Consider the following 19,080-nt stretch of genomic DNA (forward strand, 5'->3'; position numbering starts at 1 on the left):
AAGAAATTCCATTATTAATTCTTGCCCTGGTGTGGGGAGGAGGGAGGATGGCAAGTGGTTTGGACAAGACTGGAGCCAGGTCACATTGCTCCCAGAAGCCAACACTCCCACTCTGGCCTCCATGAGAGACCAAACAAGGCAGCCAGGGACATGAATTTACTCAAACCCTCCTCCCACTTTATTTCAAACACCATAAAATATACACAGAAAAAAAAAAAAAGATGAACTGGAGGAAAAAACCTCTTGAGGGTGATATAACCTCTCCTAAAATGCACCATCAGCTCAGGTAGCAATGGGAAGCAGCTGCCATGGAGCATCACCTCTATCCAGGCACACGGCATCTCCATCTTGTGCCTGCCAGAAAGAAGGAGCAGAGGGTCAGCCAGGCACAGAGGTAAGCAGGGAAGAGTCCCATTCTAGGCAGCTCTGTTTTACTGGAGGGGAGCAGGCACAGGATGAGACCAGGTTAAGGACATCACCTGTCAGGGTGCCCCCGTGGATTTCTGGATTTGCTCCTTCAGAATGAGGATGCTCTGCCGCTGTTCTGGGGGCAGCATGGCGATCTGGTCTGCTGTCAGCTGCAGGACCTGCATGATCAGTGCTGCCTGTGGGGAAAGAGGGGTCAGAGACTTGTCCTGCCAGAGCAGCCACAGCATACCAGAGCCAGGGAGGGGCTGACCCCGCCACAGAAAGGCACACAGGAAGTGCTGCTCCTACTGTCTCACCCTTTCCCTTTTGTTCTCTCACCTTCTCGTGATCCTGGGGGGTGACCTGGCTCTGTCCAGGGCTAAAGCCTCCAGGCTGACCAGCTCCCTGGACTCCTGCCCCAGGTATGCCTCCTCCCTGCATGCCTGCCCCAGCCATGTTAGGAACCTGGGGGAGAAAGACAGGGGTTAGGGACTGGGGGTTTCTGGACTGAGCAGTACAAATTCAGGAAGGTAAAAGAGATTGTTAGATGGATGCCCTCACGGGCTGCTTGAAGATGCCTGAGCACAAAGAGAGAGTGCATTTTATGTGCTCTCCCCTCCCAACTCCTGTGCTCCTTTCTGTGTCTCAGGAAGAGGTGAAGAGAGGCCTGAGCCTTGTCCTGTCCTCAGCTGATGGGGAGTGCCTGGGGAAATGGGACAGATGCCCTGACCCCTCAGTGACCAAAGCCTGGTGCTTCCCACACCCCTGCCCAGCCCCAGCCCACAGGGTGCTGCTGGTGCCCGAGCAGCTGAGCAGAGCCGTGTGTACCTGGCGGGGCCCCTGCGGGCCACTGGCTCCCATGTTAAGTGGCCCAGGGCCCTGTATCCCCCCAGGCATCGGGCCACGCGGGGTGGGACCCGGCCCTCGGGGCTCCAGGCCCCGGGGCTCCAGGACCCTGGCCTCCATGGCCCTGGCTTCCAGCACTCGTGGCTCCAGCACCCGCGGCTCCAGGCCTCGCGCCTCCAGCGCCCGCGCCTCCATCACGCGCGGCTCCAGCCCTCGCGGCTCCAGCCCCCGGGGATCTCTTCCGACTGCGGAGGAAACACAAGGTCAGCTCCTGAAGGAAGCAGCGCTGCAAGGAGTGTGGCAGCGAGCCTGCTGCCTCCTTTGTCTGGGGGCCAGCAAGCACCCAAGAAGTGCAGGGCGGGGGGCAGAGGGGACATGCCTGGAGAAAGTCCCTTGCACCCTGGGACTGTCCCTCCTTGCCTGGAGTCAGTCATTTCACTGCCCAAACCCCCTTCCTATGCCTTGGGTCGGGGCAGCCGGCTCCACTCTGACTTCCTGCCTGCACAATCCAAGCCACCCATATTTCATGCCCCCTCTCTCACCTCGAGCATCCATCAAGGGCCCCCGCGGCTCTCCCATCAGTGGTCGGGGTTCTCCCATGGGTCCCCCCCTCATCTCATGGGGGGGGCCACGGCTGTCATGACCAGGCATATGGTGCATAGGGGCTCCCTGGTGGGGCGGCCCAAGGTAACCTCTGACGCAGAGAGACGAGGAGAGCAAAGCAGGAGGAGGAGAAAAAGCGAGAGAGTGTGAATCAGACACTGGCTTGGCACGGTCTGGGCAGAGCGCTGGGATTGCCCCCGAAGCCGGCCACAGGGGAGGAGGGTGAGGCTGGCACAGGGATGGGTGCTGGTGGCCCCATGCCACAGGGCAGCTGCCATCACCCCGGGGAGGTCCCTTCCCCGGGGAAACGGGCGGGCCCCCACGGTTGGCAGCACACAGGCCTCCGACCAGGCAGCAGTGACTCCCGGAAGGCTGGTGCCATCCCTGTCCTCAGCGAGAGGCTACCCTTGGGCAGGGGACAGTGCCAAGGGCTCCTCTCCTTCCCTCTCCCCTCACCTGGGCTCCACTTCTCCAGTGACTGAGAGCAGGGTCCCTCCGCGAGGGTCATTCGGGGCATCTCCCAAAAGGCCTCGGGGCGGCGGGCCACTAGCAGGTAGAGGTCCACGCTGCATAGGGGCCCTCGGGTCTGGCATGGGCACTGCCAGGGAGACACACAAGAACTCGTGAGGATCTGCATGACCAGTGCCGTGCCAAGACTGTCCCGGCGCTCTCAGGCCGGGCGTGGGGCAGCCATGCTGCTCCCCTGAGCTGTGCTGTCTGCTGGGGACACAGCCCCACACACGAGGCTGGAGCACACCAAAGCTCCTTCCCTGGCTGCCAATTCTATTCCTTTCCTTTTCTTCTCGGGTTTTACTTAAGGTTCCTTATGGCACCAGGGGCCAAACCAAGCATGGGTGCCCCCATGGCAATCCCTACCAGTGTGGGCATCAACACCCTGCTGACTGACGTGGGGCCAGGAGCAAAGCAAGACCTGGAAGGCTCCTGGAAGCACAGTGTCAAAGAGGGCTGGATCTGAGACAAAAGCCCTTTCCAAACAAGCTCTCCTTTTCCACTGGAGGCTCCATGCATGGTTCTAGCCTGTTCTCTCCTGTAGCCCTATAAGAAATCCTGCCTCCTTCCTTTCCTCTTACAGCTGTCAGGCTACAAGGAGTGACATGCCAGTCCCTGGCCCTGAGAACAGCAGGGTGAGAGCTGCTCTCTGCACACTCCACAACGAGCTCCATGGGAAGAGGGAGCTGGTGCCGGGGTACCTTGAACGCGTTCGATAGACGCAGGCCTGGCAGGTCCCACGGGCGAGAGCTGCAGGTTCCCTGGGCAAGCAGCAGGAAAAGAGGGAAAGAGCAGACACGTAAATAGTGTATGCACGCATGCACTGGCTTTGGGGACAGTGCTGCCTGCAGGATCACGCACCCTGAAGTCCCCAGAAAACCTACAGAGAAAATGTTCCAAGTCTGGTTTATCAACCTGGTCCGTTCACACCCCGTTTGTCAGCACAGGCAGGACAGGCAGCATGGCACAGTCCTTCCCTCACTCAGGGACAGAGGCAGGCACAGAAGACATCCTGCCAAGAGACGTGGCATTCTGTGGGGCCACGCCGGCCCCACAACGCACACCAGCTTCTGCTCTCCAAAACCTTCTGGGTGCCAAGAACTACCAGACAGCGTTCAGGAAGACAGTGCCCACCCCAAAGAAAATGAGAGTCAGCTGACCCTAAGGCCAAAGGATCTCAGACTGGGTTTGCATGTTGCTGAAACAAGGCCTGTGATAGATGTCAAGGCAACACAGGTGACAGTGTCTGCATGTGCTGTTCCTGGGAGAACAGAACACCGGGGCCGTACTAACCTACACATGGACACGTGTGAACCGTAAGGAATCGGGGCCCAGGGCTGGGCCGGACAGACCGTGCCTGCGGAGGGAAAGCCGAGCCGTCACCCTCCGTCCGGGAAGTGCCTGCCAAGCCTCAAGCCAAACGGAGACCCAGCTCCCTCTGCTGGGCACGGCGCGGGAGGACGCGGGGCCGCACCAGCTGCTCCCCAGCACCCAGGCAGCGAAGGAGTAGGACAAGGACCAGAGAGGAGCAAGCTCTGCCTGCCCGCACAAGCACAGGGACAGATATGGGCTCGCAGAGGTGGAAAACACAGACACATCCCGCTCGGTGGGGACAGGCAGCTCTCCTGGCTGCCAGGGCACGACTGCACAACAGCGTGCAGAACGAGCTGGGAGCCAATCTGGGCATGGGCTGAGCCCTGGGAGCCAGGGAGCTGCTACCACAGCCTTGTGCCTCAGTGAACGAACCTGGGCACAGCCCCGGGGCTGGGCACAGCCAGGCTGCAGACAGCTGGGACACAGCACTGCTCACTGGAGTGAGGCTCACACCACACACAGCACTACACACGTCTGTTTTACCTTGTCCACGCTCCAAGGGGACTGGCCCTGCACCTGGCATCCCAACCTGTGGCTGCATCCCACCTGAGAGGGGACAGGCAGAGATCAGACCCCTCCTCAACCATCCCTGATGACTAACCTGTTCCTTTGGTCCCAAATACCTTCTCGCACCCAGCTCCTGGGGGAGCATCTGGAGGTTTATTCCCTTGGTGTTGGTTCCCCCCAGGGATAATCCAACTTTGCAGCCCACCTCTGGCAGCAGCACAATGTACAGCACAGGATTACGTGTGCTCTCACAGGGCTGAGCCCTCTGGTTAGGGGGAAGGTAGAGTGGGGTGTGTGCAGGACCCGTGTGCTCACGGTGGGGCAGCTCGGCCCAAACTCACCTCCTGGAGCCATGGGGCCAGGGCCTGGGCCCTGCACAGGGGCTGCCATCTGTCCCGGGGCTGGCACTCCCCCCTGCATGGGTGGCTGCATCAGAGGAGGAGCGCCATTGACATGCATCCCGCCCTGCCGGAGAGACACTGGGTCTCAGGGACACCCCAACACCTGGGCACGTGCCCCAGCTGGGGAGCTGGCACTGCCCATCCTCCTGCACAGCTCATGCGTTGTGCAGGTTCTTACTATGGCCTGTGGCTGGGACGATGGGGTGTTCTGGGGGTTCAGCTGCGCGTTGGGCCCTGGCCCAGGCCCCGGTCCTGGCCCAGGCCCCGGGCCTGGCACTGCTTGCTGGTTGCCTGGGATCAGAGGAGGAACACTGGTCTGGCGATGCAGGATTTTCTAGGGAAGGAAGAAGGAGAAAGGAGTTCTTTTCCACTGCCATTCCACAAAGGCTACCACCAATATCCTCCAAGATATCCTCCCACCTCCCCTCCCAACCCTGGACGAGCAGCAAGGCACAAACCAGGGCAATCTCCGGGTCGACGATCCTCATGACCACCTGGGCCTGCAGCAGTGCATAAGCCAGCTGGGGGTTCTGGAGCAGCATGTTCCTGGCTTCCTGGGGGCTGTTCTGGACACACAGCTGAGGAGACAGGCACTGATCAGAGCTCTGACAAGCTGTGACACGGCTGGGAGGGTGCAGGCAGTGGCGGGAGGAGCTGTGCTCACACAGGGAGCACGGCCCTCCTGCACTCACCTTCATCTGCTTCATCAGCTCAAACATCTGCTCAGGGGGCAGGCTGGCCACGGCCCGGCTGATGGACTCGGGGGCGTCCTCTGGGTTGACAGGGTCCCCATAGGGTGACTCTATGATGGGTGCACCCGTGCCCAAGCCTGCAACATGAACAGCACATGGAACAGGCTCATCAGGAGGGGAGCACCAGCCCACCAGAGGGAAAAGGAGGCAGCAAAACCAGGGAGACTTTAGGAGGAATTTCTTCCCAGAAAGGGTGATTAGGCATTGGAACAGGCTGCTCAGGGAGGTTGTGGAGTCACTGCTCCTGGAAGCGTTTAAGTAAAGACTGGAAGTGGCATTTACTGCCTCAATCTATTGGGGCAATACAATTTGATGCAGTGTGTTTGGTCAAAGGCTGGACCATGATATTTACAAACCTTTTCCAACCCACGTAATTCTGTGATTCTGCAATCACCTGGGAGCGAAATCCCAGAGCTGAGCTCGTGCATCCCTCTGGGGCACTACTCACAACCCCTCTCAGATCAGGTCAGCTCAGCCAGCCTGGCAGAAGAGACCCACCGTGCCCTGCAGCTGCCAAGGCCGGGCCCAGCATGAGGGAGCCCCCAGAATCCTGGCTGACTCACTCTTGAGCTCCTCCTTGTTCTTCTCGCTGGCGGCGTTGTCCACGCGCAGGGCCCTGCCGCTGAACTCGCGCCCGTTGAGGTTGCGCATGGCGCTGAGCGCCGTCTCCTGGTCCTGGTACTCACAGAAGCCATAGCCCTTGGGCTTGCCCGTCTCCCTGTCGTACACCAGCCTGCCAGGGAGCAGAGACATGCTGCTGCTGAGGGAGTGTGGGCATCTCACTGTGCCCATGGCTCCTGCAGCTCGGGGGGGATACAGGGACGGAGCCCCAGCAGTGCTGGGAGCATGGGGAGAGCTCAGGGGATACAGGGACAGAGCCCCAGCAGTGCTGGTAGCATGGTGAGAGCTCGGGGGGGATACAGGGACAGAGCCCCAACAGTGCTGGGAGCATGGGGACAGCTCAGGGGGATACAGGGACAGAGCCCCAGCAGTGCTGGGAGCACAGGGAGAGCTCAGGGGATACAGGGACAGAGCCCCAACAGTGCTGGGAGCATGGGGACAGCTCAGGGGGATACAGGGACAGAGCCCCAGCAGTGCTGGCAGCATAGGGAGGGCTCCCCAAGGCACACAGCAGTCAGGCCCATGCCCAAGCCAAAGGGCCTGCTGGCTCCTGGCACGGCTGCTCCCAAGGCTGTGGTTTGCAGGATGCCCACCTGTGCCAGCTGTGTGCCTCCCGTGACCCCACGAGGGACAGGATGGGATTGGCTGCTCCCAGAACTCCCAAAAGCTGAACTGAGAGCAACAGGGCCTGGTGTCCAGCCTGGAAAACACCTGTGGGAGGCACAGGGACAGCAGTGAGGAGCACAGAGCCCGACCAGCACCTGAGCCCTCAGCAGACACAGCAGGGCAGCTCCACATCCACCTGCTGTGCTGGGGACACTGTGCTCCATCTCCAGGTGACCCTGGCACAGCCTCACAACCCCTGCAGCTGCTGCTCTGTGAGGAACCAGCCTCAGGGGGTCGAGGAGGTTTACATGGGATCTCAGACAAAGTTCCTTCGCCAAAGCGGCTGCCAAGCACCAGAGCAGGCAGCCCGAGGCAGTGGCTGAGCCACCGTCTCTGGAAGTGGCCAAAAGGTGTGTGTGCATGTGGCACTTGGGGACACGGTGGGCTGGGCAGTGATGGGGGAACGGTTGGGCTGGAGGGTTTTAGAGGCCTTTCCCAACGTTACGGATTTGCGGTTCCACGGTTCCGAGGCCGCGGGGCTCGGTCTGCGCCGAGGAGGGGGACCCGGGGTAGGCCTGCGGCCGCTCTCACCTAAAGCTGACCACGGGCCCAACCTCCGAGAATATGTCCTTCAGCTGTTCCTCCGTGGCCTCATACGGGATGTTTCCCACTGCGGAGACAGACGGTGCCGCCGGTCAGCGCGGCGGGTACCGGCCCCGACGGCGAGGGGGGGATACCCGCCGGCCCCCCGCCTGCCCCTGCCCGTCCGTGCCCCTTTCCCTTTGCATGTCGCTGTCCCGCCCCGCGGCCTCACCGAACACGGAGCGCAGGGACCGATCCACGGCGGGGTCCCGCACCGACAGCCCCGCCATCGCGCCGCCCGCGCCGCTTCCGGTCCGCGCCGCAGCCGTCCCCCGCTTCCGCTTCCGCCCGCAACAGCTCGGCAGCGGCGCTTTCAAAAAGCGCTCCGGCGAGAAACGCGGCACCGGCGGCAGCGGGGTGCGGGTGCCGGGACTCCCCGGGATCCCCGGACGGGGCGGCCGCGGCCTCGGGGATCCCCCGGGAGCGGCTCCGGGCGGCCCCGCGGCCTCAGGGATGCCGCTTCGGGCAGCGGTCCCGAGGCACAGCCCCTGGCGAGCCTAACACCGCCCGGGGCTCGGCATGATGGAAAGCACGGAGGTCCCCACGACTGTCCCCACGGCTGTCCCCGCGCTGGCCACAGAGCCGAGGTTCGCCCAGCGCCTCAGGTGAGGGGCAGTGGGGACGGGAGCCCTGTGCCGCTCCGGCAGACGGTGCAGCCGGAGGCTCCGCGGGGCTGCAGGGCTGAGCGCGCCTGGCCGTGCAGGCAGTGTCTGGAACAGGAGCGGCTCCTGGACGGGCGCTACGGGCTGCAGCGGGTGCCGGGGGGCCGCGTGGCCGTGCCGGTGCTGCCGGAGAAGCTCTCCCAGCTCTGCCTGCCCGCGGAGGTGCCGTGTGAGCTGCTCGGGATCCAGGTGAGCGCAGCCGCCCAGCCCCGAGCCCTGCCTGCAGCGGGGGGTGCCCAGCCCCTGGCACAGCCCTGCCGCAGGACCCTGTCCCCTCCAGGGCCGCCCGCCGGCTCTCGCCGGCCCAGAGGCTGCGGGAGGAGCTGCGGCGGCTGCTGGGGGCCGGCTGGTCGGGAGAGCTGGAGCGGGACGTGCCGCACGCCTGGCAGAGGCACGGGGACCTGGTGCTGCTGAGCGAGGACAGCTTCAGGGCTGAGCCCTGGGAGAGGCTGGGTAAGGAGAGCAGGGCTGCCTGTCCCGGGAGAGGCTGGGTAAGGCGAACAGGGCAGCCTGCCCCAGCCCAGCCCACTTCACCCACATCTCCCGGGTGCTGTGTTGCAGGCTCAGTGCTCTGGGAGACGGTCGCCAAGGCTTTGGGGGCCCGGCGGGTGGCCAGGCGAGGACGGGTGATGCCGGACGGGATGCGGAGCCCCAGGGTCACCCTGCTGCTGGGCCAGCACGGGTGGGTGGAGCACGTGGACAACGGCATCAGGTGGGCAGGAGTTGTGGGATGTGGGTGGCGGGGAAGGGACTGCCCTCACTGTCTGTGTGGGGTCTTCCAGGTACACCTTTGACGTGACCAAGTGCATGTTCTCCCCGGGAAACATCACCGAGAAGCTGCGTGTGGCCTCACTGCCCTGCTCCGGGGAGGTCCTGGTGGATCTCTATGCAGGTAACAGGGATGGAGGAGGTGCTGATGGCACCCATGAAATGTCATTTCCAGTTTGGAATGAAAAAATAGTCAAGCTTAGAGCTCCTGTCTTGTCTGTGAGCTCTTCAGCTATGCTGGCACTGCTGTCCTGCCTGTGTCCCTGCAGCAGGATCGCTGGACGCTTAGGATGTCCTGTTCTCAGGCTCTGTGCCTAGTGCTGCTTTGGGGAATCACTTGGACCCAGGGGAAAGATTTGCCACTGTTTGTGCTTAAGGAAGTTAGTGCTTCCAATTTGTGCCACACCCACAAAACTGCTCTACATTAATCAAACTAAGTGGTAATCTGGACACTTCTGCAGAGCCAGGCAGGTTTCAACCTGATGGCCAAAGACTGAAGGTAAAATAAACCCCTCTAAACATTTTCCAAGGCAGATTTTGCTTTTGCAGAAAAGGGAGGGATAAACTTCCATTTTTCCAGTGTTTGGGCTTTCTCTCACCCAGAGCAAAGCAGACTTGGAGAGGCAGGGTGGCAGTGTGCATCCTGCCCTGCCCTCAGGGAGGAGTGTGGGTCTCTGGAGGTCCCTGCCCTCAGCCACTGCCTGCTCCTGCCTGCAGGCATTGGCTATTTCACGCTGCCATTCCTGGTGCACGCCGGAGCCGCCTTTGTCCATGCCTGTGAGTGGAACAGCCACGCTGTGGAGGCCCTGCACAGGAGCCTGGTGCTGAACGGGGTGCGGGATCGCTGCCACATCCACAGCGGGGACAGCCGGCAGGTGAGCTCTGTGCTGGGCTGGGCAGGGCTGCTCCCTCGGGCATCCCCTCCCCTCCGCTCTGCCCCCCATCCCCTCCCCTCTGCTCTGCCCCCAGCTGCATCCCCCTCACCTCTGCTCTGCCCCCCATCCCCTCCCCTCTGCTCTGTCCCCAGCTGCAGCTGTGCGATGTGGCAGACAGGGTGAACCTGGGGCTGATCCCCAGCTCGGAGGAAGGCTGGCCAGTCGCCTGCCGCGTCCTGAAGAAGGACACGGGTGGGGTTCTCCACATCCACCACAACGTGGAGACTCGGCCCGTGCCAGCCACGCCGCAGAGCGCGGTGCTGCTGGCTGAGCGGGGCTCTCCAGAGGCAGCCAGCCCCGGGGGAGAGGCACAGGACCCGGCACAGCACGGTGGGGAGGAGCCTCTGGGGGCCAGGCTCAGGCCCGAGTGGCAGAGCTGGGCTGAAGGCACGGCCACACGCATCCAGGGGCTGCTGGCGGAGCTGCACGGGCGGCCGTGGCGCAGCAGCGTCCTGCACATCGAGCCGGTGAAGTCCTACGCGCCACACGTGCATCACCTCGTGCTGGACCTCGAGTGCCGGCCTGTGCTGCCTGTCTAGTGAGGCACGGGCACTGCTGGGGCTCCAGCTCCTTTGGAAGGGTGGCCAGCAGTGTCCTGCTGCCAGCAGGATGTGCCTTGTGTCCCCTAGTTCCCAGGCAGCAGCACTGCCCAGCAGTGCCTCCCCGTGCCCGGGGCACCCAGGGTTGTGCTCCCCACAGCAGATCCTGTCAGGATCCAGACAAGGATGGAGCAAGCTGGGGCTCAGAGTGCCAATGTTCTACCCTGGCTCTGCCAGTCGCTGCCCAGGTCTTGGACATGTGGTAGCACCTTGAGCCCCATTTTCACACAGGAGAGAGCCACAGTGCTGGGAAGCCTTGAGTTCCTGCTGGGTTCATTTCAGCAGGTCAGGGACAAGCTTTGTGCTTGTATTTACCAGCATGCTTTTTTAATGTACTGGAAGCAAGTCTGTTCATCTTGTTTCCTTCCTATCTTTTTTTTCAGAAATAAAGATATTTCTCACCACCTCTTGTTGGTGTCCAGTTAAAACATAAACACTGGTGCAAGCGTGGGGGTCTGGCCTGGGGACTTTGGGTCCTAGGGTGGTGTGTGGAGGGGCTCAGGGAGCAAAGCCTCTGTGGCATTGTCTGCCTGCTAGCCCAAAGCCTTCAACATCTGTACTGTGTATTCCCAACGGAGCAAACCCCTGCCCCATGAGGAAGCTCCCGCTCGCCCTTTGATGTCTCCGCGGTTTTTTCCACTGTGTCAGTGTCGCATCGCTTCCCATCCCTGGGGTGCGGCCGAAAGTGTGGGCAGAGCCGCGTCCTCCCGTTTGCCTTGGGGCTGCACCCAGGTGGCCTCCCCTGCTGTCCTGCGCGGCGAGAAGCCGCCTCCCCTCGGGTGGAGCCCCACGGCTCGGCCAGCCGCGTGTGCTCGGCGTCCCCGGTGCCGTGTGCGGGGGGCCGGGACCAGGCGCCCTGCGGGGCCCGTATCTCTGCCGCCAAGGACAAGGGCAGCGGCTGGAGCCTTGCGGCGGGGACACCGCGGCCGCTGCCTGGGCTCCTCCTCGGGGCTGCCGGGGGGTTCCCCGCAGTTCGGGTGTCGGTGCCTCTGTGCTCTGCGGGAGAGGCCGCCCACCCAGCTAGGGCCACGGGGCACCGGGGGAAGGGCCCGCAGCTCTGCCGGGGGTGATCGGGCGGGAAGGGGCTGGAGGGAGCGGGCACCGCCTCCCGCACGGGCCGCCCCGTCGGTGCCGTCGGTGCTGCAGGTGCGGCCGGCGCGGCTCCTTTAAGGCACCAGCACCGCCCTCCCCTCCCGGCTCCCCCTCCCGCTGCCGGGAGGCGCCGGCCGGAGCCGCCGCAGGTACCGGGAGGATCGGGGGGTCGGGCGGCGCTCCCCTGGCGGGGTACCGGGGGATCCCTCGGCTGCTGGGGAGTCGGGGGAGCCAGGGGTCCCTCTGTGGTCCGGGGGTCGAGCCGCGGTGTCCCAGGGCGGGGGCGATTCCCAGCCCCGGTGGCCGCGCTGGGAACACGGTGCTCCCGGTCCCGTACCCCCTTTCCCCGACAGAGGAACCTGGGGTCGGTCCCGCCGCCCCCTCCTCCCCGAGGGACGCGGCTGCGGGGCCGGGAAGGTCCCTCCCGCCGGTTCCTCCGAGCCGGGCGGGAGCGGGGAGCGGCTGCAGCCCCCGAGCGAGCGCTCCGGCTCCGTCCCGGTGCCGCCGCTGCAGCCGGGTCCTGTCCCTGCCGCGGGTCCTGGTGCGCGTCCGCTCCCGGCGGCTCCTCCGGCGGCTCCGCGGGCAGCTCCGAGCCCCGGTGCGCTCGTGGGAGGGAGGGGCAGCCCGGGGCGGCTCCTTCCTGCCGGGGCTGCCGCGGGTGCTGGGCGTCAGCCCGGTCCCACGGAGCCGGCTGAGGTCACCGGGGCTGGCGGGCGGCCCGAGCCCGGCCCGGGGCAGGGCGGAGAGACGGCGGGCGGGCCGGTGTCGCGGGTGCCCCGTCCAGCCCCGGCAGCGGGCACGGGGCACCTCAGCAGCTGGCACGTCCCTAGCTGGCAGCCGGTGAGGGCCAGCCAGGCCGGGTGGAGCGATGTCGGAGGCTGTGGACCTGTCCTTCCTGTCGGACGTGGAGCGAGATCTGATCCTGCAGGTCCTGCAGCGCGACGAGGAGCTCCGCAAGGCAGAGGAGAGGAGGATCAGGTGCGAACGCGGCTGGAGCTGGGCAGGAGCTGCTTCCCCGCTTTGCTCTGGGGCGGGTGAGTGACGGTGTGGGTGACGGGTGTCGCCGGGGTCCCTCTGACCGCTCCTGGTGTCGGCTCTGAGCAGGCGCCTGAAGAATGAGCTGCTGGAGATCCGGCGCAGGGGAGCCAAGCGGGGCAGCCAGCGCTACAGCGAGCGGACCTGCGCCCGCTGCCAGCAGAGCCTGGGCCGCCTCAGCCCCAAGGCCAACACCTGCCGGGGCTGCAACCACTTGGTGTGTCGGGACTGCCGCTCCTACAGCCCCAGCGGCTCCTGGCGCTGCAAAGTCTGCACCAAGGAGGCGTGAGTAGCCTGGACAAGTGGCAGGGACATTCTGTACATCCCTCCTGTCTCCTTCCTCCTCTCAGTTGCCTCAACTTGATGCCCCATGGCCAGTCTTTCCTAGCCTGGCTGCTCCTCCCCAGTGCAGGGCGCTTGCTCTGCTGTCACTCCTGGGGAGGGTTCCCACATTTGGGTGATGGAGAAATGCATCATACCCCACTTTTGTGTCTCCTACATGTCCTGCTCCTTCACCTCCTGAGATGACTGCAGTGTGCCCCTTGCACAGCCTGTGTTTCAAGCATCCCAGGTTTCCTCCCTTTTGGCCTCCCCTGTCCTACAAAACTCGGCTTGCTCCCGTGTTTGCTGAGGATGTAGCTGAGCCTGTCAGCTGCCCGGTGGATGGTCCCTGCCCAGTCACCTGCTGATTTTGCCCATTGTGCCTGTGTTGTTGGGTTGTGGCAGCACCCGGGGTGGGTTGGGGCACAGCAGACAGCCCCCCTTGCCCCTGACTGCCCCCACCACCCCTGCCCTGCAGTGAGCTGAAGAAGACAACGGGTGACTGGTTCTATGACCAGAGGGTGAACCGCTTTGCCAACCACCTGGGCAGCGACATGGTGCGGCTGTCCCTGCGGCACAGACCAGCAGGTAGGGTGCCACAGCAAAGCCCTCTCCCTCAGCCCAGCCTTCTGGGGTGCTCCAGCTTTCCCCAGTGCACCTCTGCCCGTCGTGGAGCTGAATGGGAGCAATTCCTGCTCCCACTCACTCAATGAGTGAGCTTGCAGCAGTGTTCCTCCTGATGCCTCTCTGCTTCCAGCCAACAAAAGAGAGACTGTGGGACAAACCCTGCTCCAGAAAGCCCAGCTCAGTGAGCCTAAAAGCTCCTCTGCAGTCCGACAGCCGAGCCCCCCTGCACCCCGGGAGGGGTCCAGGTAAGAATCCCTGCTGTCCCCCGTGCTCCAGCAGCAGCTCTCATCTGCTGCAGGTTTGAGAGCAATCTGCTGCCCCATGTGGATCATTGGTGGCACAGAAGCTCTCTCAGACCGACCTCCTCGCCAAACAGGACATACCTGTGGTTTTGCTTGTCTGCAGTTTGTTTCCAGATGCCTCAGAGCCTCGGGATGGCAAAAGCGACACAGAGTCCATGGAAAACATGAGCCTGGACAGCTACAGACCTAGTCCTGCTGATGGGGGGGGCAGGTGAGAGGATCCCGGGGTGGGTTGTCCTTGGCAAGACTGGCTGGCAGAGGATGGCACCTTCATCTGAAGTGTGTTTTTCTGTCTAGTGAGGGAAAGCTGGCTCCTCAGGCTGGGCTGAAGCCTGTCCCTGTCCTCTGCTCCCAGGCTGCCACAGGCAGCTCAAGTGGCACTTCCTGGCCAGCACTGTCTCTGCCAGCAGTGCTTGTGGCCTGGGACAGACCTTTCTGTGTCTGCCACAGGAGGAACTCCCTGGAGAGAGCCATCCCTGGAAAACAGGTTGTTGGGCCAGCAGGACCTGCTTCCTCCAGCCTGACCCTGCCCGTGTGCTCCAAGAAGGCATTCTCTGAAGGACGGGTGCGTGACGCTGCTCCAGCAGCCTCAGCCCTGTCCTGGGGCGTGGGGCTGGGCACACACAGGGCTCCCAGCCCTGCCCTGCTCTGAAGGGACTCTTCCTGCCCAGGATGCCGCCGTGGGGACCCACAGCAGCACCTTGGTGGACGAGCATGAAACGATATTCAAGAAGAACCCCCGGCGGGTGGTGAGGCCTGCGGGTGAGAGATGTGCGGGTGCTGACACGGCCAGGGTGGGCACCTCCTCCTCCCTGGGCTGGGAAGGGCTTTCAGTGCAGCTGGGAGAGCCTGGGGCAGCCCCCTGGGCTCTGCTGGTCCTGCTCTGTGCCACTGTTCACCCCCTGTCGTGCAGAGTACACCAAGTCCGTGATCGACCTGCGCCCCGAGGACCTTGTGGGGGAAGGTGGCTCTCTGGGGGACAGGAGCAAGTCAGTGCCTGGCCTCAACACGGAGCTGGTGAGACCCTGAGCCCACGGGATGGCTGCCAGGTGTCAGCTGGCTGTGCCCTACCGCTGCCCTCCCTGGCGGCTTGTCCCTGTCCTTGCAGGAGGAGGAGGAGGAGGACATCGATAACCTGGTGGAGATCCACCGGCAGCGGGTGGCCCGGGGCAGCATGCGCAGCGGCACCTCCTCGGTGAGCCCCGGGGCATGGCCCTGCTCTGCTCTGCTCTGCTCTGCTCTGCTCAGGGAGGCAGTGCCAAAGGCTTGGGTGGGAGGGACGCAGGGCAGGCAGCTCCTGGAGGGAAGGGGTAAGGGTCTTGTGTGTGGGGGCTCCTTCCCTTAGAAGGGACTCAAAATGCAGAGACTCGGCTCTCTTCCAGGCAGCTGTGTGTGGGCATCCCCAGCCATGGGGAGGTGAGGGGGGCTGTGCAGAGGAGGCACAGGGAATAACCTTGCTGAGGATGAGGAGGGACTGTCAGGTGATGCTGTGCCCACTCAGCCCTGCCTTGTCTTGCAGAGCACACTGGGGAGCATGGTCAGCATTTACAGCGAGGCCGGTGACTTCGGCAGCGTGGCTGTCACCGGGGGCATCTCCTTCTCCCTGAGCTACGAGCAGAAGACGCAGACCTTGTTCATCCACGTGAAGGAGTGTCGGCAGCTGGCCTTTGGGGACGAGGGCAGGAAGCGCTCCAACCCGTGAGAGCCAGGGGGGCGATGGCTGCTGCCACCACTGGTGGTGCCCAGCTGGGTGGTGGGTGCCCACCAGAGATGGGAGCTGTAAGTGGGAGGGTCCTGGTGAGGCAGGAGGTCTGGGGCTGCCCTGGGGAGCTGGGAGGATGAATTGTGGGGGGCCTTGCTGAAGTGCTGCCTGTTCTCCCCTCAGCTATGTGAAGACCTACCTCCTGCCCGACAAATCCCGGCAAGGGAAGCGCAAGACAACCATCAAACGCAACACCATCAACCCCCTGTACAACGAGCTGCTGAAGGTGAGAGGGGCTGGGCTGCTCAGGGGATGCTGCTGCAACAAGCAAGGGGAGGGGTGAGCTCGTAACCCTGCAGCGGGGTCTCTGCAGAGGACTCATGTCCAGAGGCTGCGCCCTGAAAGCTGCAAAATCCCTGCACTCCCAGCTGTGCCCTGGCTGTGCTGCCAAGCCCCAGTGCCATGGTGGGGTGGAGGCACAGCTGCAGATGTGACTGTGTCACAGGACATGTCCCTGGTTCCTGTGGCATTCCCCAGAGCAGAGGCATCCTGCTTACCCTGGATGTTTCCTTCCAAGGTGAAGGCTTCCTGGCCCCGGGGGCATGTTACAGTGGCAGGAGGGAGGGCAGCACACCACAGGGGCAGAGATAAACTCTGGGCCCCAGGGCAGAAAACTTGGCACTGCCCTTCACCATCCGTGCTGTCTGACTCTGTCCCTGAGTCTGGCAGTGCACCTCTGGGGCCAGGCACTCTTGCACAGCAGGAAGTGCGAGCTGTGCTTTGGTTTTCAGGCTCCCACAGACAGGTTTGCTGAGGTCTTGTGCTCTGACCACCTGAGGCTCTGTGGTCTGGCAGAGCTCTGCTGGTGGTGGGATGGCTGCATGCCGTGAATCCAGGCTCCAAGGGCCATCTCCTGGCTCCTGCACCTCTGCCCTGGGACTCTGCAGGCATGGAAGGAAAGAGGAGCAGGCTCCCGTGCACACCCATTGCTGCTCAGTGTCCTCTCGTGCCTGTGGGCTGTAGCTGATGGAGTTTGCCAGGCTGTGCTGCCTGCTCACCAGTGGTTTTCTCTCTCTCTCTCTCTCTCTCTCTCCCCACTCCCAGTATGAGATTAGCAAGTCCCTGCTGCTGGCGAGGACGCTGCAGTTCTCGGTGTGGCACCACGACCGCTTCGGCCGCAACACCTTCCTGGGGGAGGCAGAGGTCCCTCTGGGGGCCTGGAACTTTGAGAGCCACCTGGAGGAGTTCCTGCCCCTGCATGGCAAGGTGTGCCCCTGCTGCCCACAGCCCCCTTGCCTGGTCCTGCTGGGGGTATGGCCCTGGGTGGGCAGAGGGGTGTGGAGACCTCAGCCAAGCATTGCCAAAAGGCTTGTGCCAAATCCAGTATTTGGAGGTATGAAAACCCTAGATGCAGACAGCAGTGCTGTTGTAGTAAAAAAGGGAAAATCTTCTGCCTTGAGCCTAGCTTCCATCTCCTTGTCAGGTGATTGGGCCAAAATAAGATCCCAGAGGAGCTGGGTTACACTGGTCATGCTGGGGAGAGTTTTCAGGCACTTGTGCCAGCTCAGCCACATCTAGGAGAGGCCAAGTCCTTTGTCCCAGCCTGGGGAGGCGCTGCACACCAGGCTGTCACTGTGTGTGCCATGGCTTCTCTGCAGGGGTTGGTAATTCTCACCTCTTGGCAGATTGGGGCAGATGCTGCTGGTCTCCACCAGTACAAGGGGGAGCTGGTTGTCTCCATGAAGTACATCCCATCTGCCAAGCATCCTGGGGCTGGGAATGGCAGGAAAGGTGAGTGCTGGAGCTCTGGGATCAGCCCCCTGCAGGGCCTGCTCCTGGCCATGCAGGCTGGCTCTGGATGGGGTTCTTGGGTGGTGTCACTGCAGCCTTCTCTGCCAAGCTGCTCTGCCTGTCCTCAGGCTGCCTGAACCATCTCATTCTTCCCTGGGGCTGGACCATCGGGCCCTGCATGAAGCAATTTTGTCTGCCTTTGCCCTCAGCAGGCAGGGCCAATACAGGAGAAGGCAAGAGGAGATGCCAGTCCAGGCTCTGCACCTACCTCTGGGATGAAGGGTGCTCAGCAGGAACTTTCCAGAAGTTTGCAGTGGTAGCAATTAAATTTGATTAATTTCTACTGTGTTGGGTTTTTCCTAGGCAAAACAGGGGAAGGTGGTGAGCTCCAGGTCTGGATCAAAGAAGCCAAGAACCTGACAGCAGCCAAGTCTGGAGGGACCTCAGACAGCTTTGTCAAGGGGTGAGTGAGGGCCCTGGGGCAGGGGTGAGGAGGGCACGGTCCTCCCTGGCTGTACTCCCAAAGCTGCTGGGGGACCTGGAGGAGGCCCTTGCAGGGTGCCGTGGTCCTTCTTGCTGAGCCCTGCCAGGCCAGGCAGGAAGGGGGCTCCAGGCCAGGTCCTGGGGTGCTGAGGTGCCCCAGCCCCCAGAGCAGGAGGCAGGTGCCCATGTGCTGCTGACCCAAGGGCTGCTCCCCCAGCTACCTCCTGCCACACAAAAACAAAGCCTCCAAGAGGAAGACGCCCGTGGTGAAGAAGACACTGAACCCTCACTACAACCACACCTTTGTCTACAACGGCATCAAGGCCGAGGAGCTGCAGCACCTGTGCCTGGAGCTGACGGTCTGGGACCGGGAGCCGCTGTCCAGCAACGACTTCCTGGGGGGAGTGCGCCTGGGGATGGGCACTGGTGAGAGCTGCACCCCTCACACCCTGGCACAGCACCTGGGGATGGGCACTGGTGAGAGCTGCGCCCCTCACACCCTGGTACAGCAGCTGGGGATGGGCACTGGTGAGAGCTGCACCCCTCACACCCTGGTACAGCAGCCTGGGGATGGGCACTGGTGAGAGCTGCACCCCTCACACTCTGGTACAGCAGCCTGGGGATGGGCACTGGTGAGAGCTGCACCCCTCAAACCCTGGCACAGCACCTGGGGATGGGCACTGGTGAGAGCTGCGCCCCTCACACCCTGGTACAGCAGCTGGGGATGGGCACTGGTGAGAGCTGCACCCCTCACACCCGGGCACAGCAGCTGGGGATGGGCACTGGTGAGAGCTGCACCCCTCACACCCTGGCACAGCAGCAGCCTGGGGATGGGCACTGGTGAGAGCTGCACCCCTCACACCCGGGCACAGCAGCAGCCTGGGGATGGGCACTGGTGAGAGCTGCACCCCTCACACCCGGGCACAGCAGCCTGGGGATGGGCACTGGTGAGAGCTGCACCCCTCACACCCTGGGCACAGCAGCTGGGGATGGGCACTGGTGAGAGCTGCACCCCTCACACCCGGGCACAGCAGCAGCCTTGCTGGGGGGCTGTGCTGCGGGCACCAGGCTGCCCCAGCAGCCACCTGTGCCCTCCCTTTCCCCAGGCATGAGCAACGGGCAGGCTGTGGACTGGATGGACTCCACGGGCGAGGAGCTGAACCTGTGGCAGAAGATGTGCCAGTACCCGGGCTCCTGGGCAGAGGGGACCCTGCAGCTCCGTGCCACCATGGCCAAGCTGGGGCCCTAGGCTGTGGCCCCAGGGCTGGCACTGCTGTTGGGAGCCACGCTCGCTGCACAGGCAAGGCAGCCAAACATGCGTTGGGTTTTTTTCTTATACTTTAATAAACATGACCTTCTCTAAACAGGCTTGGGCAGAAAGTCTTCTTGGCCTAGCTTCATTTAAAGCTTAATTTTCCTCTTGTCATAAGCCTTGTACCAGATTTCAGGCTGAGCTGCAGTTCGTGTGAACCCTCCCTTCTTCTCCCCCAGGC

At 63.1% G+C, this 19,080-nt stretch overlaps 3 protein-coding genes across 7 annotated transcripts; 2 read left to right on the plus strand and 1 right to left on the minus strand.

Moving 5' to 3' along the window:
- Positions 1-155: 155 nt before the first annotated feature.
- Positions 156-7,583, minus strand: CSTF2 (cleavage stimulation factor subunit 2). 4 transcript variants are annotated; one of them, XM_071442150.1, is made up of 15 exons: positions 7,443-7,583; positions 7,220-7,298; positions 5,965-6,134; positions 5,342-5,478; positions 5,108-5,227; positions 4,828-4,983; positions 4,590-4,713; positions 4,225-4,287; positions 3,069-3,128; positions 2,314-2,455; positions 1,797-1,948; positions 1,237-1,499; positions 748-873; positions 480-605; positions 156-354 (listed from the first exon to the last, which is right to left on the minus strand). In XM_071442150.1, exons 1-14 carry the CDS (start codon positions 7,498-7,500, stop codon positions 483-485), a joined length of 1,773 nt encoding a protein of 590 aa, XP_071298251.1. In that variant the 5' UTR covers positions 7,501-7,583; the 3' UTR covers positions 156-354; positions 480-482. The 4 variants fall into 4 exon arrangements, with proteins under 4 accessions (XP_071298251.1, XP_071298252.1, XP_071298254.1 ...); XM_071442151.1 differs by lacking the exon at positions 3,069-3,128; XM_071442153.1 differs by lacking the exons at positions 1,797-1,948; positions 2,314-2,455; positions 3,069-3,128.
- On the plus strand, positions 7,573-10,638 carry TRMT12 (tRNA methyltransferase 12 homolog). Of its 2 annotated transcripts, none has more exons than XM_071442156.1 (7): positions 7,573-7,875; positions 7,974-8,121; positions 8,196-8,385; positions 8,494-8,614; positions 8,715-8,824; positions 9,418-9,575; positions 9,728-10,638. In XM_071442156.1, the coding sequence occupies exons 1-7, from the start codon at positions 7,790-7,792 to the stop codon at positions 10,172-10,174; spliced, it is 1,260 nt and encodes a 419-aa protein (XP_071298257.1). In that variant the 5' UTR covers positions 7,573-7,789; the 3' UTR covers positions 10,175-10,638. The 2 variants fall into 2 exon arrangements, with proteins under 2 accessions (XP_071298257.1, XP_071298256.1); XM_071442155.1 differs by having other exon boundaries at positions 7,575-7,875; positions 8,494-8,644.
- Positions 10,639-11,344: 706 nt separating this feature from the next.
- SYTL4 (synaptotagmin like 4) lies at positions 11,345-18,951 on the plus strand. The gene is made up of 17 exons (XM_071442157.1): positions 11,345-11,475; positions 12,157-12,304; positions 12,431-12,646; positions 13,161-13,270; positions 13,440-13,554; positions 13,715-13,822; positions 14,062-14,176; positions 14,283-14,373; positions 14,525-14,628; positions 14,720-14,806; positions 15,131-15,309; positions 15,497-15,599; positions 16,418-16,579; positions 16,999-17,104; positions 17,468-17,567; positions 17,805-18,013; positions 18,694-18,951. Exons 2-17 carry the CDS (start codon positions 12,195-12,197, stop codon positions 18,834-18,836), a joined length of 2,058 nt encoding a protein of 685 aa, XP_071298258.1. The 5' UTR covers positions 11,345-11,475; positions 12,157-12,194; the 3' UTR covers positions 18,837-18,951.
- Positions 18,952-19,080: the final 129 nt, after the last annotated feature.

This window comes from Agelaius tricolor, unplaced genomic scaffold (genome assembly GCF_023055355.1).
Source record: "Agelaius tricolor isolate 1412-34295 unplaced genomic scaffold, bAgeTri1.0.p SCAF_17, whole genome shotgun sequence".
Classification (NCBI taxonomy): domain Eukaryota; kingdom Metazoa; phylum Chordata; class Aves; order Passeriformes; family Icteridae; genus Agelaius; species Agelaius tricolor.

What these genes read in the sequence shown, in the direction of transcription:
- CSTF2 (XM_071442150.1), bottom strand. Translation starts at nt 7,500, where the DNA reads ATGGCGGGGCTGTCGGTGCGGGACCCCGCCGTGGATCGGTCCCTGCGC. An exon ending in AGCTGATGAAGCAGATGAAG is followed by an intron (nt 5,228 to 5,341) that starts GTGAGTGCAGGA and finishes CTGTCTCCTCAG; the next exon opens with CTGTGTGTCCAGAACAGCCC. An exon ending in TGGCCCCATGGCTCCAGGAG is followed by an intron (nt 4,288 to 4,589) that starts GTGAGTTTGGGC and finishes GTCCCCTCTCAG; the next exon opens with GTGGGATGCAGCCACAGGTT.
- TRMT12 (XM_071442155.1), top strand. Translation starts at nt 7,790, where the DNA reads ATGATGGAAAGCACGGAGGTCCCCACGACTGTCCCCACGGCTGTCCCC. An exon ending in AGGTTCGCCCAGCGCCTCAG is followed by an intron (nt 7,876 to 7,973) that starts GTGAGGGGCAGT and finishes CTGGCCGTGCAG; the next exon opens with GCAGTGTCTGGAACAGGAGC. An exon ending in TGAGCCCTGGGAGAGGCTGG is followed by an intron (nt 8,386 to 8,493) that starts GTAAGGAGAGCA and finishes GCTGTGTTGCAG; the next exon opens with GCTCAGTGCTCTGGGAGACG.
- SYTL4 (XM_071442157.1), top strand. Translation starts at nt 12,195, where the DNA reads ATGTCGGAGGCTGTGGACCTGTCCTTCCTGTCGGACGTGGAGCGAGAT. An exon ending in GCACCCCGGGAGGGGTCCAG is followed by an intron (nt 13,555 to 13,714) that starts GTAAGAATCCCT and finishes GCTTGTCTGCAG; the next exon opens with TTTGTTTCCAGATGCCTCAG. An exon ending in GCGGGTGGTGAGGCCTGCGG is followed by an intron (nt 14,374 to 14,524) that starts GTGAGAGATGTG and finishes CCTGTCGTGCAG; the next exon opens with AGTACACCAAGTCCGTGATC.